This window comes from Lytechinus pictus, chromosome 8 (genome assembly GCF_037042905.1).
Source record: "Lytechinus pictus isolate F3 Inbred chromosome 8, Lp3.0, whole genome shotgun sequence".
In the NCBI taxonomy this organism is placed as follows: domain Eukaryota; kingdom Metazoa; phylum Echinodermata; class Echinoidea; order Temnopleuroida; family Toxopneustidae; genus Lytechinus; species Lytechinus pictus.
Window position 1 is genome coordinate 35,273,435 of NC_087252.1, and position 20,668 is coordinate 35,294,102.

Sequence of the window (20,668 nt, forward strand, 5' to 3'; positions counted from 1 at the left end):
CAGGGATGCTATCATTGATGCTGTGAATATCCCCGTGAACATCCGGATAATCAGTGAATTGTTAGCTGGTAACTCGTTTGATCAGCTAGACCAGGGCGGGGACCAGGGAGCTGGGAAAGGAAACAGAATGGGAGAGAGCAGTCAGAAACACCTACACATTAATTGGCTGAGCACTTGCGTATATAGGTCGATCTCTGTAAAAAAAAAAAAATTTGGAGCCCCCCCCCCCCCCCATCAAGTTTCACGTCCTGGAAAACCCCCCAGAAAATCCTCATTCACTGCAATAGTAAAGCTTAGCTAATGTTGCAGGTTTTTTCCAGTAGAGTAACTTCAAAAATTTCATTTTGAAAATGCCCCCCCCCCCCTCTGAATTTCTTTTTCTTTTTTATTGCTTGCTTTTCATTCCTATCTTCTCATTCTGTTCTTTCATTCTATCTCCTTTCCAGCTCTCCCCCTCTCAATCTCCTTGACATCCTTCATATCTCTCTCCTCTGATGTTCCAATATCTCTCAAACTTGAACCATTCTCTTTTTTCTAATATTTTTTCTCCATTCAAATCATCACATCAAAACCATGATTGAATAATTCATATTTTAAAGGTCGACCCCTACATAAAGGTTATTTGAATAAACTGGGAAAATCTAGTATACCACTAGAAATTTAATAAGAGTTGGATACAAAGTAAGAAAGTTGTGACCTTCCAAATTTCACTTTACCCATGGACCTAGGTCTATACTTTACCTAACATATAGGCCTTCACAACTGACCCAAGGATTAACATAAATCCAGATGATATTTACTATTGTTTGCAAGTGTTATACATGTAACTGATTTGATAAAAGAACAAAATAAAACCAGCAAATCGTGTGGCAAAATCAGTTTAAATCCATATATCTTTATTGTACATTCCAAGACAATGACATTTATAATTCCATAGATTATCAAATAGGTCAACAAAATGTCATCTTTCAACATTCGAAGGTTGCCAATTGGGTGGAGATAAATGTATTTGTATTACTTTACAAGAACCTTGGAAAAAAAACTTTCGGTCTGTTTGTAATAAGTTCATTTGCATCTAATTTTCTCTTCATTAGCATCAAGTTATTATACAATTCATCTTAAAGGGGTACTCCAGGCTTAAAAGATTAGGTAAAATCCAACTTAACCAAAAAAATCGTAAAAAACGGACAAGGAATAACAAAACGACAACCATTTAAAATTTTACATTATGTCGGCAAAAGAGTTCTCTGCATGTCTTCATGAATATGCAATGAGCAAGCTGATGTCATATCCCCACTTATTCTTCTGTATTTAATTATATGAGATAATAATTATCTACTTCAATTTTTCCTCCAATAATGAAAAAAAAATATTGGATTGACACTTGACTTAAAGTGTTAGACAAATATTATTGCTGCAACTTATTTATTAAAGGGAGACATATCATCTTGTTTGAAAATATGAAAAAATTATGGTTTCATGTAATTTAAAAGAAAAAGGAAAGTGGGGACATGACATCATCGGATCATTTATTGCATATTCATGATGGCATGAATATAACTGGTTTCACAAAATATTGCTCAATTTTAATGTTATTTATTCAGAATTAAAAGCATGTTGTTTAGTGAATTTTACCCTACATATAATGGCCAATATTTTGAAGTCGTATTTAATTTAAACTCTGGTTTGAAATTGTGGTTTAACTATGGATAGCCAATTATAAATCTCTAACAGTAGAAGTTCATAGTATCAGTTCATTTGACTCTCAAATCACTCTTAACTGTCTGGGAAGGATGAATAAGATAATTGTCTTCACCATTAAAGAATTAGGAAAGAGCACAGTAGACATAAGAAACATACCCTGTGAGATTTTGACATGTTTGGCTTCCCATAATTTTAGCGTAGAGTTAAACCACGGTCTAAGACAAACCCGAGTTCGGAATATGGGCCAATATACGTTTAGCCTGGAGTATCCTTTTAACCTCAATAAATAATACAGGTAACTTTGCCCAAGTCTAATCTTCTGGAACTACCGAAATCAACATAAAAGTTATGTAGGAGGCAAATAATACATGTTTTGCATAGTCCAGTTTGAAAAAAACTGCTTGACTTATGAAAGGATGACCTAAGCAAGTTTACCTCTATATATATTAAAAATGTGTATATGTGACCGGCCACCCCCAAACCAACAATAAGTCGCCATGGAAGGTTCTCAGTAAATCGCCAAAATAGTAATTTGGTCTCCAAAAAGCAAAATTTAATTCTCTGAAAGAGCAATCCTTCTTCTTCATACTGTGAAAATTTGAAGAACTTTGTAAAGTTTAATAAAAGAAAAGATCTACAAGAGTTTCTTTGACACCATGTTTTGGGGGGACTACTTGGAAGTTACACCAAGATTGCAGTGTGCACATCTCATGATTGAGTGAACCAAAAACTTCAAACCTTGTTTTCTCCTTATTTTTTAAGCTCTAGCTGAATTCCCTCTGCATTCAATCAAGCACTTATGAGGGTTGATCAAATTTTATGTCATCTTAAATTTTAGGAAGTGGTTTTCCATGCTCAATGAAAATCTCAATATTCATTTTGGGTGACTTACTGTTGATTTTGGGGTGACTGGTCACATATATGCAATTGCATGTATGTTGACAAGAAAAATAGTGAAGAATGAAGCTGTAGTCACATACAGAGAAAGTCCTGCCTCAGAACAGGGTGGATCCAGGATTTTCCAAAGGGGGGGGGGACATTTCTGTTCAGAAAAGTTCTGACAAATAATACTAATAAAAGAAATTTCACTCGCCAATGATGGTTGTGTCACAAAACAAATTTTGCAAGCCATCCCCGCCCCCCCAAAAAGGTCACCATTTGCGTATGCACATTTTTCACTCAAATTAGTTTGTATGGGTTTCAAAAGGGGAGGGGGGTGGGGCAAGGGCCGGATTTTCCCCACTTGGATCCGCCACTTCCCGAGACTTCCCACCAGAGGAGTCTCCAGTTATATAATTTGTTCATGTTCTCCATAGTCAGGTGCAGGTCACCACAGGCCAAACCTTTACCAGTTATTACCACTGTAATAAACTGAACTAGAAACCGTTTCATAAAGCTGTTCGTAAGTTAAGAGCGACTTTAAGAACGACTGGTGAACCTTTCTTATGCGCTAAACCATCGCCAATACAATATACTATTCAACACAAGAAAGGATCACCAGTCGTTCTTAAAGTCGCTCTTAACTTACTAACAGCTTTATGAAACAGACCCCTGGTCACTTAACCCATGCACTGCCAACTGTAACTGCTTTGTCCCTGTATAAAGCCAATGGGAATCACAGAACACAGTTAAAGGATTGAATAGGGAGAAGGAGTTGTCGCCCCGATTATACAGGGTGTCTCTTAAAAAAGGTTACTAAAGTTCAAAGGTCAGCTATATCAAGAATACATGATTTAATCTTGTCATTTCTATTCTACATAACTGAGTAACTCATTAACTTTAATGTTGACACCTTGCTTGTGTCACAATTGTCACGGGTCACAGAGTAACGGTCCATCGAAGGAGAATGGAACAAAACCTACTTTTTCCAAGCTTGGGGTTTTAATGTACATGCACGATTTTAACTAACTTTGTTGTTAGATTTTGGTTTCATCAGTTTTTCCCTTCAAATTTCAGTAAAATGCTATCCGCTCCATTAACTTTTTGTGAGTGACTTAAATGTAAATATCAACTGCCTGGCTTAAATTTCTGTTGAACACGTTATTCATCCCTACCTTTTACACCGACACCTTCAACGTTTTCGAAGTACCTCCCCTGTCAACGATGTATGTCTTGCGTTGCTCTTTTAACCATTGCCGGATGTGACAAGAACATGTATCAGGTATCTCATGCCAAAATAATAATAATAATCCGCTTTTATATGGCGCTTAATACATCGGAACGACGTGTCTAAGCGCTTTACAGATATATCATTACCCCGGCCATCGGATTCGATCAGTCATTCTCACACACAATGTGTGCACATCCTCCACTCCCTGGGGAGTATTCATAAGCAAAAACCTGTGCTTGCAAGGTCACATAAGGATGTGCTAAACCAAAATTGCAGCTAGACACCAGTTACGTAACATGCAATCGCAAAATAGTAACAGAAGGGATAGCATTTCACTGAAATATGCAAGAAAAAACTCTCAATGAAACCAACACCTTAATACAACAAAGTGGATTTCTTGCATGTACGTTAAAAGCAAAAACTTGGAAAAAGTAGGTTTTGTACCCTTCGCTTTCGAAGGGCCATAAATGTAACTCTGTGACCCAGGACAATTGTAACGCAAGATAGGTGTCAAATTAAAGTTTTTTTTTTTCCAATTTCTTTTTCCCCCACAGTAGGGTGTTTTATTCAATAAACCTTCAGTTTACATGCACATTTGCTATCACAGTCAATATGGCTCCAGTTTACATTTGTTTTCACAGACAATGTACAAAAATAATCAGATAGTGAGTGTTTAATAGTAATACAACAATAACTGATAATATACAATCTTGTCATAAAATAAGTAATTTACAGTACCAAATTAAAGTTGATGAATTACTCAGTTATAATGCAGAATAAAAATCACAAGAATAAATCATGTATTCTTGATAAAGTTGACCTTTAAACTTTGGTTACCTTTTTTTTAGAAACATCCTATATACAGGGGTGTGAGTGGTCACAAATAAAAAGATCTTAAAAAAGCTGAAGAGTGTTGAAAAAGTCTGACATAGAAAGAGCTCCCATACTTTTTGTACAGAGGAAGGCCAAAAATAAGCTGAAATTAAGCTGAAAATCAAAACAAAAAAATCTGAAATCAGATGAAAATCTGAACTCTCACACACCACTGTAAATTGTAACTCTTATTAATGTCTTAAATAATGCGAGCCTTTGGAAATAAATGTTAGTGAATTGAATTGATTGAAAGCATTTTACGTAGGGCTGGTATCGATAACATCTTTATCGATAATCGCTTGTTTTTTGCCACTTAGCGATATCGATAACCTTTCTCTCGTTGTCGATAATACCTGCTATTAGGTAGGGACACAGTGATTTCACGAAATGGCCTTTTTGTGCCTTCTTCATATATCAGAAATAACCCATGTATTTTCAAGTCTAGAAGAGAAAAAATTTCCTTTGAGGACTGTAAATATAAAATGAATAAAATTGGTTACAGAGAATCACGATTATTAGGACTTTACTTTTCAATTGTGAAATAAAAATGAACAGAATATATAATCTTTCTTTCATATGTATGAATACAACTTGATACAATACTAATCTGCAGTGCATGCAGCAACATCATCAACAAATCCTTCAAGTAAAACAAAACCAGGGCAAGAATTTAATCTTATTGGAAAGGGTAAGATGTGTGGAGTGATTTTAAACAAGTTTCATCAAATTTGTGGATTCCCATAAAAAGTGCAAGACTTTTCAAACTTCCATGACTCTCTTATTTTATAACAGATTTTAATGAAACTTGTTTTAAATTGGTCCTCTCATTTTACTCTTTCTTCTTAGATTAGAATGATTCTCTAAAATTGGGGTTTGGTTTCCTTTAAAATTAATATTAAGTCATTTTTAACTTTACAAACAGCATTATGAATTTGAAAAAATTCTTCAAGTCAAATATCTTCACATCACAGAAATCTGTTTGACTTAACCTATTCTTATTGCTAGTGGACTGTATACAAAGCCTATGGGAAAACAGCATTCGGTGTTAAACGGGTTAAGAAGATGCTTTGCATATTCTGATCTGAACAAAAATTCTTTGACTATGTCGATTATCTAACTTTACAGGTCGACTATACATTCTACTGTAATGTACATACCCCTTACCTAAAAATTTGAATCAGATAAGAAGTTCAAATAATCATCATCATATCAGGGCCCCATCTGTTGGGCATTAATTTATTAAGTTCAAGAGAAGTTTACTTCTTCCAGCTCTATAGTCGTCTTCATCTACATTGACCAAGAGTTTGATGGCTTCATCTCCTACAGCCGTCCTCAAGGAGTCCGTTATGAAGACATCTTTAAGAGCAGCCTGAAGCGATCCGTTGATGTAGTCTCGCCAGAAAGCGTCCAGATACGTCAACTCTGAAAACTTGATGTCACATACGATGGATCCAAGGTCGCGACCTTTCAATATCGCACTGGCTTGTGAGAACAGGTCCAGATGACGCCTCAATGGATGCCGTACAATGGAGTGGAGGTGGCCTACGAGAGCGTTGTCATGGCAGCAGTATTCAGCACGTACCCGTAGTCTAATGTCTAAAACAGGAAGATATACATGTGCATTGAACTAAGTAGACTTTTTAGCAGACTTATATAGTCAGTAGACTTTAATTATTGAGTAAACAAAAAATATGAGTTAAACCTACCGTATTTAGGTTCAGAGTAATTTAAGGCTGAGCCAATTCAAAATGTTTTTCTTTTGTGTTTTGGATGGTGTTAACCTATCGGAATCATGTATTACAGAAACAAAAACTGCAAAATCAGGCAAGGAAACTAGCAAAATGATGTTGACTTAACAGGGTTAACCAATCTGGATATAAAGTCAAAGGGAAATTAGACAGAAAGAATAGGAAAAAAATTAATAAAAGACAATGTTTTCAAGAACTTGGTCATGAGACCCAAGTGGTGTTCCTATTGTTATTAAGCTATACACAACTTTGCGACTACATGGTGATCCCTTCTCGATCTTGAGGGCTAAATTATAACATTTTCAATATTTTTATTCTCTCAGCTACAACTGAAATTTTATCTTTGTAAAGTAAGTTCTGATGAAGGTGTCTGAATTGGAAATTCAATATTTTTAAAGTTTGATTTCTAGGGTTATGATGGAAGAAATGCACCCCAATTAAGTTAAAACAGAAAAATCTCATTTATGCACAAGAAATGGTCACCAGTCGCTCGTAAAGTAGTGTGAAATTAATGAACAGCTTTTTTTTATCAGCCCAAGTTGGCTATACCGATGAATTGGTGGGTGAGTTCACTCTGCAGAGAGGACAAAGGGTATAAAAACCTGTCAACATTCATTTTCTAGGGAGCCGACCTCGGGATTTTTATTTTTTTTTAATTTTCAGGGGCTACATGTACATGTACTTTCAACAACCTACAGTGTACTGCCCAATTCTCAAACATTGGATACACTTTCACATGGCATGATGGCAGTGAATGAAGATTTTAATTTCAAGGGCTTGCGACGTTGCCCCAAGCCCCCGTGTAATTCATTCCCTCCCAGCAATCAGGGCTCGACATTAGCAGTGGCCCGGGGCAACCAAAAATGAAAGTGGGGCCACCAAAATTCTGTAAAAGCCAACACTTGGTGGCCCGGTTGGGCTACCAAAGTTTTGATAGATTCTGTTGTTTTCTATTGGTGTACTGGTGTAGGGCCATTAAATTTGCTTTGCGGGCCATCAAAAATATGAAATTGATGATTTTGGTGGACCGATCGGTCCACCACCACCAAGAAAAAAAGTTAGTGTGGAGCCTTGCAGGAATACAGGATTAGCAGAGATGCCAACTTCATAAAATGAATTTGCAGCATTTGGTAGAATGGATAACAAAATTATTTTAGATGGAAAAAACAGTACATGTGAATCTGCCGTTGTGATAAATTCAACCTAGAAAATTAAAATTGTGAATACACATGTGGCGTATGATTTGCATATCGTTGCCTGAAAAAATTAAGGTTCACTATTTTTTTTGGGGGGGGCCTAGAGGTAGACTTTCACAGAATTAACTGTATTTTCATTTTCAAATTTTCTGCACTAGTATGCACATGACATCATAGCGCCCTCATTCAGAGGCTTTAGGAATATGTGCAAACAGAATTTTCAGAGAAACATGTACATCAATTGCACATACATGTATGTACGCAAGACAATGGCTTCAGCCTCTAAGATGGAGCTGCGATGATGTCAATGCATATGGTCTAGACACACATAGAATGGGGGGGGTCACGACACCAGCAGCATTTTCACTGCAGTGATGTAAAAACAGACCTGTGCAAGCATAACTCTTAGACATAGAGCCTGAATAAAAGAAAGAGATTTACATGTACATACAATACATTAATGTTGAATGAATAGGAGAAATTCTTGGACTGGCTTTTAGGGTGTGTGCGAGAGAGGACCCTTCAAACTTAAGACTGTAGGCATACCAAGCAACTTTGTATTTGGATTTTGCATACATTATGTGAACCTTGTACATGTATGTGATGTCTGAAGACAGTCATGGACTAAAAATTGAACCGAGATTTGAAGGAGATAATAAAAAAGTGAAATTATACAAGTGATTCACTTTCTCTATGAAAATCCTATTAAACAAAAATTAAATCATGTACCCAATTATTTCAACATGTAAAACAAAAAAATTACTGAATAAGGAGGAACAATTGGTACAGTCTGTAGTTAAGGTCTTACCACATGTATGCTTTGGTCTCTCCCGTGGTAAACCTCTGGCTTCGGGTGAAATCCCAACCGTCTTCTGACATCTGGTTGTCGTGGCAATGGCCCTCGAGTGAACACTGCAAGCTTGGGGACGCGAGTCCGAACATTCGGGGTGGGTAGAAGGGTTTACAGTATGTTTTGACGGACTGCAGTTGCATGATGATGATGATGATGATGATGATGACTCCATCGGCTCAGACATGGATGGTGGTGGTAGTGATGAGGACAACGAGGCGGAAGATGAGGAGGAAGATGATGGATGGCGTCCCGAGGTCGATTCTGATGGATGAGGAGGGGGGCCGGACGATGATGTACACAGATCAAGATAGTCGTCTACAGGATCGGCAACACCTGTTGTGTTGTTAATTAAACAAGAAAATTTCATATTGGTGGGGAACATTTCCATGGAGATACATGTACATTAATACATTTGAGAAAATTAAAAAAAAATAGTTATCCCTATTTCAAAGGGCTTTATTAATGACAATGATGATGATAAAGAATGATTATTATGATAGTATTGCACATGTTGATGATGAGGATGATGATGAAGACGATTTGAAGATGAATGATGTTGATGATGACGATGATATTAATTGAGATGGTGATGATTGTTGTGGTGGCTTTGTTGATGAGGATGATAATGATGAATTGAAGATGATTGATGTTGATGATGACGATGATGACATTAATGGTGATGAAGATGATGTAGATGATGGTGATGATGATGAAGATGATGTTGATGGTGGTGATCAGGGCTCGACATTAGCAGTGGCCCGGGGGCAACCAAAAATGAGAGTCGGGCCACCATAATTCTGAAAAAGCCCACACTTGGTGGCCCGGTCGGGCTTCCAAAGTTTTGATAAATTGTATTTGTAATGTTTTCTATTGTTTTGGGGCCACCAAGAAATTTAAATTGATAATTTGGTGGACCAATCGGACCACCAAGAAAGTTAGTGTAGAACCTTGTACATACGACCACACGATATCAGCTGCAAGTGAGAGAGACCCAGATGTGGGAAATTCCAGTGTATTCGCGACGACGTACGACCTGGCTTTAAGTTTAAAATACTTTTTTATTCATCACAATCTATTGAAATTTATTAAATTTACATTACGATTTAATTACAGCTACATGTACAGGGGGGTGCTTGCATACGAAGTTACGTTAGGCATGTTAGGCCTACAAGTACAAGTAAATACAAACCTAGCTTCACCAATATATTTTTCTTTCATTTTTCTACTTTTTTAGTGTAACCAACTTTAACTTGTGATTCAAATTTCAATCACTTGAAAACTGACAAATTAAAAACTCTGTCTTAGTTTACTGTTTAGTTTCCCTTTGTTACTCCAAATACCCAAATTTTAAATGGAAAAAAATTCCCAAATCCCGTAGTCATTTTCATCACCTCTTTTTCTCTTCCTCCTTGTCACGAATGGGATCAAATCATGCCTTGTAATCAGTCTGAGGACATTCAAAATCTCTTGAAAGTTTGAAGAGTCGCACAGTCCTGATTTCTCCATAGCGAAGAACAGATCGGAAGGGGTCTTGATCCTTCCGCGATCATCACTGATCGTGCTCCCGATGTACAAGTGTTTAAGGACTTCAAAATCATCTTCTGTTAACTGGCTGGACACCACACAAAACATTTCATGAAGAGAAAGGAGTTCAGTTTCCTTGCTTTCTGAAGCAGAACTCAGTGGACGTTGCATTTTTCCTCGTTTTCTCTTCAAAGATGAACATAAATTTTCCGAGTGCTCCAGAATCTTCGCCATCTCGTCAGATATACCGGTATGGTATTGGAAAATAACAAATAAAAATTAAAAAACACAGACAAGAGAAGACTCCAGACCTGAGAGCGCTAATAAAAGTTTGAATCGCTTGACAATCTTATTAATCTTCAGTGTTATTTTCAGTGGCGTAACATGCGGAAGGCAGGCCGCAGGCTGCCCCCCCCCCCCCGACGGATTTCACCGGGGGGGGGGGGTAAGGGAAAGGTTCAAGGGAAAGGGAAGGTGAAAAGAAAAAGAAAAAAACATAGAAAACATGAACAATGAAAAACGGAAGGAAAAGCGGGACTGAAAGGAACGAAAGAAGAACATGTGAGAAAGACTGAGAAAACCATTCCAAAAAAGCCCTACTAAAACTTTAGCATGATTAAGAAACAGAAACAAAATTAAAAGATGACAAAATGGCAAAACCGGGAAATGAAGGTAGAATATATGGAATGAGCCAAAAGCTAAATTGGAAAACACTAAGGACAAAAAAGAGCTTAATGACCGGGCTACCGAAGATTGAAAATAAAGAACGGGAAGCAAGATGGACGGCATGAAAAAAATGTGTTATAAGCTTGCTAGATTTTATGCAATAACGGTCACAATCATTACTTTGGATAAATCTCCAAACCTTTGCCTGGTTTTTGCCCCAGAAATACAAAAGGGGCTCTTCATCTGTAACCTCCAAAGGGCTCTATAACACCCCCCCCCCCCCCCCCTGTATGGACCCTTCCTACATTAAGCTTTACGTTCAATCACTGGCATATAGGGGGGGGGGTCTCGGTTCCACACTCAAGGGAAAATAAAAGAAAATATAGGAGGCAACGCAATGAAATGAATGGAAAACAATGAAATATGTTATCAGTTCCCAGGACCAAAATCCAGTTAAAACCAATTAGGGCAAAACCAATTGAAACCAGTTGGCCAACTGGTTTCAATAGGGAAATTGGAACAACTGGTTCCAATTGAAAACCAGTTGCCAATTGGTTCCAGTTAAAACCAACTGGGGCCCGTTTCTCAACACCTGGACAAGTTAGTCATATCTTTATCCACCAACCACGGAGTTAGTTCCAATCTTACTAAACCCGTTTCACGAAGGGCTTCCTACCTAGAATCCCTTGATATCGATACTATCGGTAGAAAGAGCAGACAAGACGTAGCCTTAGTCACAAAATAGCATAATTTTTGAAAAGCAAAAATGTGATAAAACTGCAATTATTGTGATTAATTTGGAAATACATCTAATAAAAATAATAGCAGAGGCAAAATATGAACCATGCATACTTAAACCATGAAGACTTGAGCATCTAATTGCTGAGAAAATCAAATTATGAATATATCATTTCATGACTAAAACATCACATGGGGACAATGAGATGGGTATCCCCGGGATAGTAAATTTTGATAGTTTACGAAAGTAAACCACAATTGTTATCTTTGTAAAATAATGATAATTATACGTTTATTTATGGTTCCAAACATCATCAAAATATAGTTTAAATTAATTTTTTTTAATTTTTGTACATACCGAAACACACGATTTGACAAATTCTTTGCATAAATTAGAGATAGAATTTATCAAAAATGTTGATAAGTGTTTGAAAACGACGAATACGAGTCCAGTTATGGATGACCTGCCGTGGTAGAATCTTTATCGATTCAATTACTTTACTATTTTAAAATGAGTGGTTTTGTTGCGTTTTACGAACAGTTTTGATAGTTTCTGTGCATAACAATTACTATTGAATGATCTATCACACCTGTTTTGCAATGTAATTTCAACTTCTATGAATGATTACGTAAGATTACAATTTTCAAATTTCGAGGCAATTTTGCATGTCATAGTCTACCCACGTGATGCCACTACGTCATTAAGAAAGAAGTTATGACAGGTTCTTCGGTGTCATAAATATTTAGTGAGGTTGTTGTACCCGATCTTGGTAAAGAGGGCTTCGTGAAACGGTTAGCGGACAAGTAGCTCACTATCTCCGATTTAGTCAAGAAGTTAGACTTATGACGGTGTTGAGAAACGGGCCCCAGGTTCCAATTGAAAACCAGTTGCCAATTGGTTCCAGTTAAAACCAATTGGGCAACTGGAACCAGTTGGCAATCGGTGTCAATTGGTTCCAGTTGTTCCAATTTCCCTATTAACACCAATTGAATCCAATTGGAGGCAACTGGTTTCAATTGGTTCCAGTTGAAACCAATTGGAGGCAACTGGTTTCAACTGGAACCAGTTGAAACCAATTGGTTTCCAACTGGATCCAATTGGAACTAATTGGAATGAACTTAATTAGTTACAAATTAATTAGCACTTGCACTAATTATTGCTCATATGCCAACACAGAAGCAGTATTATATGTCTATTGATACCAATGTAAAGGGCATTGATAAAATACAGACTTTCATATGTATATATTATATGGAAGATCTTCAAATATATGTATTTTTATTTGATGTAATTTGGTAACAGTTAGTGGTGTACTAATTATCCTTTAATCTGTTTTAATTATAATCTATAACATTTATGAACATGGTTTTCACTGCTAAGTATTCTAAATACTTATCTTTAAAAAGTGTGGCACTTGAAATTGAAAAGAATTAAATAGATACATTGTTAATGATGATGAATCTCATAAAACATTAATCTGTGCACACTGGCAGATAATATGCAAATTAACTGGTTTCAATTGGATCCAGTTGGGTAACTGGAAAATTTCCAATTGGAAACCAATTGGAAATCATTTCCAGTTACCCAACTGGTTCCAGTTTTATTTCCAGTTACCCAACTGGTTCCAATTAGAATTCATTTCAAATTACCCATCTTTCCAGTTAGAAGTCATCTCCAGTTACCCAATTGGTACCAGTTAGGATTTCCAGTTACACAACTGCATGGTTCAAGTTAGGATTTCCAGTTACCCAACTGGTTCCAGTTAGAAATCATTTCCAGTTGGAAGTCATTTCCAGTTACCCAACTGGTTCCAGTTAGGATTTCCAGTTGCCCAACTGGTTCCAGTTGGGATTTCCAGTTACTCAACTGGTTCCAGTTAGAAATCATTTCCAATTGGAAGTCATTTCCAGTTACCCAACTGGTTCCAGTTAGGATTTCCAGTTACCCAACTGGTTCCAGTTAGAAATCATTTCCAGTTAGAAGTCATTTCCAGTTACCCAACTGGTTCCAGTTAGGATTTCCAGTTGCCCAACTGGTTCCAGTTTGGATTTCCAGTTGCCCAACTGGTTCCAGTTAGAAATCATTTCCAGTTGGAAGTCATTTCCAGTTACCCAACTGGTTCCAGTTAGGATTTCCAGTTGCCCAACTGGTTCCAGTTAGGATTTCCAGTTACCCAACTGGTTCCAGTTAGAAATCATTTCCAGTTAGAAGTCATTTCTAGTTACCCAACTGGTTCCAGTTAGGATTTCCAGTTGCCCAACTGGTTCCAGTTAGGATTTCCAGTTGCCCAACTGGTTCCAGTTAGAAATCATTTCCAGTTGGAAGTCATTTCCAGTTACCCAACTGGTTCCAGTTAGGATTTCCAGTTGCCCAACTGGTTCCAGTTAGGATTTCCAGTTGCCCAACTGGTTTCAATTGGTTTCAACTGGAAATTGTTAAATTCCAGTTAAAACCAATTGAAACCAGTTAAAACCAATTGAAACCAATTGAAACCAGTTGGAAACCCAACTGGTTTCAATTGGATTTTGGTCCTGGGTTGCTGAATATAATGGAAAATCTGTGAATTTCATTTCGCGACTTTTTAAAAATTTTCCCATATTGCTTTGTTGTGTCCTCTCAAAATGTTTGGTTCATAGCGCAACTGTGTTGAATTAATGTTTGTTAAAGCTATATACTGTATATGACCGCGATTTTATTAAAAATAGCGATAATCTATAGGTTTAAAATGGCTTTGATAATCTCATGGCCCCCGAAAGTTCTACAACCAGGAACAAAAAGAAGAAAAAAGAAAAAAAGATATAATGTTATTTACTGAATGAAGTGTCAAGAAATATCTTAAAAGTTATATTCTCATGAAAAGTTGATTTTTCTTTTCTCGCTCGCATCGCTCGTCGGGAGATGTGAGCAGGTTTTTGGCACATGCGCCATAGTGTGCCCCTCGATCAAATACAATAAATATTTAGAATGTTTTTTTTTTTAACAAAATGGCCTCGAAATCAAAAAGTCGCCGGAATTTTTTGTAGGTGTCATTACATCGTCTGAAGCAAAACTTATATCCAATCACAGCAAAGGGAAGAACACGTGGTGGGCGGACTCACCCCGCCGAGTCTAGGGCTGACAAGCCCCCGCCCTTCCTTTTTTATTTTTAATCATTATGATTTATTTACGTATTTAAGTATTTAATTGTAAATCAAATAATAATAATTACACCCAAAAAGGATAGATCACCGAAGAAGGGGCCGTGGAAGGATCTGCGACCCCCCCCCCCCCCCCAAAAAAAAAAAGGAAGTTCAGCAACCAAGGGCGGAAATAAGGAGAAAGAAGAAAAAACTTATAAAAAAGCCAAAAATTGCTCGCTTTGTTTGCGCATGGCTTTTAAAGATTGTTTTCGTCATATATTATTCCAAATGGTTTTCCTCCAACTATTTTATATTCAGACCTGAGGCCTGAAAACTGTTGTCCTGTGCGATTTGTCGTGAGTGCTGGGGCAAGACTCTGGAGACGAACTTTTACATTTTCTCTTTCTTTTTCATCTTTTTCTGATACATTTATTTTTTTTATGCACAAGATGTCACTTGTTTTTTTTATATTATTCATAAGAATATTTTTGATATGAGGGTGCACTCGCTCCGCTTTTTCAGCAGCCTCCTCAATTCTCAACCCGTTTGTATATATTTCCTATATAACATAGATATTTGCTTTGTTATGTTGTTTAAGTCACATGTACAAACCAAACAATATTATTGTAATCGTTAATTGGAAATTAAAATAAACAAAATTAGATTTTGACAAAATAAAAATGAAACGAAATCTCGAGACACTTTTTGCAATCATAAACAAGATCATGCATATATAGGCTATAGTAATTCGAGCGCGAAGCGTGAGCTGAATTATAAGGCCTATATATACTGACCTTAGCATAATAGGAAAACCATGATGATAGGCCCATAAGTAAATGGGACATTTACTCTAACAAAAAGTTTATTGTAAAAAATAGCAGAAAAATTATTTTGTTTTAAATTGACTAAAATTTGAGAAAAATCCATCAAAGTATAATCAAAGTTATTAAAAGTTTATTTATTTATTTGTGACGTCATATGCGAGCAGCCCACATAGGCCTATCATATGGTTTAAAAATAAATAAATGAAATGCCATTTTCTCAGAAAATAGAAAATGGTTTTATTGTACCATCAATAGACAAATGACATCCACTATACTAAAAGATAAAAATAAAATCTTATCATCGCGAACCATTTTTTCTCCCCCCCCCCCCCCCCGCCTTAATATTCTGTTGTATCATGGAGCTAAAATAGCTTCATGGTTGTAACTTACTCTTTCTTCGTGGAGCCCTCACCCCCCATCTTTGTCATTTTTATTATCCATGATCTCTCTCTTAGGTGATCCCTCCACTGTTTTGGAGATTCTCAGAAACGAAAAGATTAATTCCAGTCCGATAAGTTAGGGATTCAACATCAGGTTGGAGCGGTGGTCATGAATTTTATGTAGAAAAAAGAGAGATTTGAGGAGCAGACTATTATTCACTTCGGAAGGGAGACCATGTTGATGGGTTAATAGGGTAGCACCTATGCATAGATCATGCATAATTATCATGGCCTAAAATCCAATCTCTGCTTACACCTCTCTAATATACGTTCCTTAAAGAGATGCTCCAGGCTGAAGATGTTTATAAGATAGAGTAAAATTCATCATTATAGAGCAAAATGCTGCATTTCATCAAAATGGATAACAAAATAATAATGAAGTTATTGAATTTTAAAGATTTGCATTATTCCGGTGAAACAGTTATAGGCATGTCTTCATAAATATTCATTAGGTGGGCTGATGATGTCATATCCCCATTTGTTTTTTTGTTTTATTGTATGAAATTAGGTTTATTCATAATTTTTCTACCAATAACTAAAACAATTTGACAACTGATTAGGTGCATTAGTTTATTGCTGCAACTTCTTTCATCAAAATGGAGACACATCATTTACACATTAATGAAAAAAATGAAACATTTGTGATTTCATGTAATAACATAGGAAAAAAGAACGTGGGGATGTGACATCATCATCCGACCCATGGGCGGAAATCCCAGGGGGGACAGGGGGGACGTGTCCCCCCTACCAAAAATAGTAGGGGGGACACAATATCAAATGTCCCCCCTACTATTTTTGGTCTTTTATGATGGATAAAATTGCATCATTCACATTCGAAATAATACGTGTATTTTGGACTAAATGACCTTACATTTTGATTGAAAACCTTTGGGGTTTTTTTGCTTGTCAAGTGTTCCAGAGTGAATAAAATAAGATTAGAGGAAGACTTGGAAAATAAAAGAATCTTTCATATCACTATATAAAATTTTCGCTCACACTTCACGCTCGCATTGCCTGTTAGATGATTTTTCAATATGGAGCTTAAATATCAAGTTTGGAAGTCAATATACATTAGACAGTTTACCTCGGAAATCGAACTTTCATTATTTTGTGTGATTTACAAACTGATTTTTCAAAGTGCTCTGTAAAAGAGACAGCTTTATGGTCTGATTATTGACATTTTCTAAAGCACTGAGCGCTTGCAAAATTCGATTTATTCAGAACCTATTATTTTTGTGTATTCCATTTAGTTTTGAAAAATATCCCTTTTCAAGTCTGATTGTCAAAACGTAGTAGATAGCGCTACTCGCATTTTGATTGGCGATTTATGTACGTCTCAATATTGATTTTCATGAGAGTTTGGCTCGCGATTTGCGCTCGCATTAATGGTTAAAAAAATATTTTAACTGATGCATTCTATTCATAATTACTAAAGTGCTTGAAATGTCCAGTTTTCAGGCCATAATATCATCAGATTTCTCGCCCTCATTAGGCATTAATAAATAAGATATTAATTTAATGATCCATATCCACCTCACAATTTTCCTACAAAGTGCTTGAAATATATAGCTGAAATTGACTCTTTTTTCAGATCGGAATATCAAATAGTTTAAGCTCGCGCTTCGCGCTCGCTGATAAATGTGTAGAATGCCGAGATTCTAGGTCTAAATCTGAAACACGCGCATGTTTATTCAGATATTCAACTTGTTCTTTATTTAGATCAAAATCCAGTTTCAGATCACAATATCACAAATTTTCTGCTCGCATTATTAATGTAGAAAGATCCCCTATTACTCACCCTTTTCATGATTTACAAAACATGAGTAGAGTGTCCCGTTTTTAGGTCTAAATCTCGAATTTTTCTGCTCCCGCTTCGCTTGCATCAATTGTTTAGTTATATAGCTACCCTGTTCACGATTACAAAAATTGATTAAAATTTTTTATTCTTTTTGTAGAAATGTCAAAAATGTTCAGCTCGCAATTTGTGCTAGCATTATTTGATTGTTGAAATATGTAACGTCTTCATGGCTAAGTGCAAGCAGTCCTTAACAAGTACCTTTTCGATCGATTCAAATTAAACGTATATGAATGTTTTCTGGCTGCATTTTGCACTCGCATTATTAATGTAAGGACCGGGTGTAAGGAAGACCCCCAATTACTCATCTTTTTCATGATTTACAAAACATGAATAGAGTGTCTCGTTCTTAGGTCTATAAATCTCAAAATTTTCCGCTCGCGCTTCGCAATAATTGTTTAGTTATGTACCTATTATATGTTTAAGATACAAAAAGTGCTTAGAATTTCCAGTCTTTGGGTAAAAATTTCAAAAAATTTCAGCTCGCGCTTCGCGCTCGCATTATTTTATTGTTGAAATATGGAACGTCTTCATGGCTAATTGCAAGCAGTCTTTAACAGGTACCTTTTCCATCAGTTAACCTCTGCTCGCACTTTGCGTTCGTAGTAAATATTTAGTTGTATATACATCTTTTTCAGGATAACAAACATTGCCCAGAATGTTCAAATTTTAGGAAAAAATACATAAATTTGCCCAAAAAATTTTGCTCGCGCTTCGCGCTCGCATTATATAAATAAGGACGATGATATTATATATTTATGTTGATTTATAAGAATAAAGCTAAAAAGTGACAATGAGGACTACTCCTTCAATGAAACAGACAAAAATTACCTTTAAGCGGCCGATCGGGGATTAACATTATGGCTGAAAACATTTTTCGCCCCCCCCCTATTGGCGAAGGCTGGATCAGCCCCTGTTGTCCCCCCTACCTTTCGGGACAGATTTCCGCCCATGATCCGACCTAATAAATATTCATGAGACATGCCTATAATAACTGTTTTGCCGGAATAATGCAAATCTTTAACATTCAATAACTTTGTTATATCCGATGTTGATGAAATTTTCAGCATTTTGCTCAGTGAATTTTACTTTATTTTTTTTTAGATATAAATATCTTCAGCCCAGAGTATCCCTTTAATATTTGCGTTCTGTTCGAGAGATCGGCGTCATACACTAACAGGTCTTGTTTTTTTAGCCGGGTCTCTCTTTTTTTCATTTCTTTATATTTTATAGCACATATATATGCATACAACTTTTTCATATATACTTTTAAAAAGGTTTTTTATTTATCTACGATATTCGTTTATTGTTGTTTTGTATTGTTATTTCCAATTTGCATGTGTACGTATGATTGATTTGAATTGATTTATGTAATTAATTTGTATTATACGTATCTTTGATTCGTATGTTTAAAAATGGATATAAAACTGAAACAAACAAAATTGGTTTGTATTGATTAATGTGATTGATTTGTATTTATGTATTTTATATTTGAATGTTAAAAAAATGGATATAGAAATTAAATAAACATAAGAACGTACGGGCCTACTCTTTCGTCAAAAGGTGTGCCTGTATAAGCAGTGGCGTATATGAGCCAACAATTTTGAGGGGCCAGAATCCCGGGGGGGGGGGCACTCGACCAAAAAAATGGTAGGTATGTGCCGCGGGCCAGCTTAGACAAAAACCGAGGGCCTTGGAGCGGACTTATTGTAAAAAGGAGGGTCCTCGGAACGGGCTTCGGAACTACAAATGCTTGTGAAAACGGGGGTCCTTGGAACGGGTCGCTTGCGTGTGCATCCCTATGGAACGGGCATACGTGTATGCAGAGGCCAGGGCGCGGGGTGCGCTCGCGCAGAGGCGATGGTCGGACAGCGCTCAGCGGCCGCTTTTAAATGCGACCGGAACGGCGTAACGAAAAATATGCGAAGCTTTGGAGCGGATTTCTTTCTTATTTTCTCTCGATAAGAATAAAATGCTATGCTTCGGAGCGGCTTTCTTAGTTCTTTTTCTTAATAAGATGAAAATGCTATGCCCTGGAACGGAAATTTGAGTGTAAAAATGGGGGTCCCCTCCGCGGCACATACCCACTATGCATTATATACTGAGTGCCCCCCCCCCCCCCCGGGGCCAGAATATGGCAAATCGGGCAAAATAAAAAAAAACAAGTTGCGAGAATTTTTTTGACATCTTTATATGACCAACATCCTTTTTGTGATAATAGTATATCATTTTACTAATGACTAGCTTGACAAGTTATTAAAAAAGAACAATGGTCGAATCTTTCCTGTCGGCTAGTCTCCCCTAAATCTCACGGACCCCCCCCCCAAAAAAAAAAAAATTTGGATTGATTCCCCGAGCTCCAAAATCTTTTTCTGAGTTTGTAAAACTGATCCAGATTACATTATTGACATCTCAAAAACTAGTAAGTGACTTTTCAGGACCATATTCATTTTACGTTTGGTGTTATGCTCGTGTAAAAATTGATCTTACACCATGCACCACTCAGGTCAACACTGAACTTGAAATCACCCAATGAAACTCAGTGGAAATCAGAATTGTTTGAACACTCTCAGGCAATTCGTAGGCGAAGCGCGGCAGATTTTTTTTTTCATAGTGACCTACTTTTTTCTATTTTCAAATTCTCCCTCTTATTTTATTCTCCTCGGGTGCTTTTTTTTTTTTTGGGGGGGGATCTTTTTCTTGTGTGCTTGATGTGAGTCTTTTAAAGGCCACCGCACACCTTACGATTGGTCTGCGACCCGATTTCAGAATAAAATGTAATAGAATTTGAGGCTAATATTGAGACTTGGAATAAGTTACTGTGTAATGTTCAAAATCATCGTACGAATACCTATGATCAAATTTGTGACTATGCTATCATCCTTCTTAGAATAAAAGCAAATTTAATATCTAGTCGTTTTGACGTCATAGCAGTCTTACGATTGGCTACGATTTGAAACTAATTTGGACTTTACTCCAAAATAAGGGCTTGCAATTTTCAAAATTGTTATAATATT

The 20,668-nt window shown here is 36.6% G+C and overlaps 1 protein-coding gene across 1 annotated transcript; it reads right to left on the bottom strand.

Moving 5' to 3' along the window:
- Nucleotides 1-5,193: 5,193 nt before the first annotated feature.
- LOC129266131 (death effector domain-containing protein-like) lies at nt 5,194-10,262 on the bottom strand. The gene is made up of 3 exons (XM_064103982.1): nt 9,876-10,262; nt 8,440-8,817; nt 5,194-6,283 (listed from the first exon to the last, which is right to left on the bottom strand). Exons 1-3 carry the CDS (start codon nt 10,240-10,242, stop codon nt 5,919-5,921), a joined length of 1,110 nt encoding a protein of 369 aa, XP_063960052.1. The 5' UTR covers nt 10,243-10,262; the 3' UTR covers nt 5,194-5,918.
- Between the last annotated feature and the right edge of the window lie 10,406 nt (nt 10,263-20,668).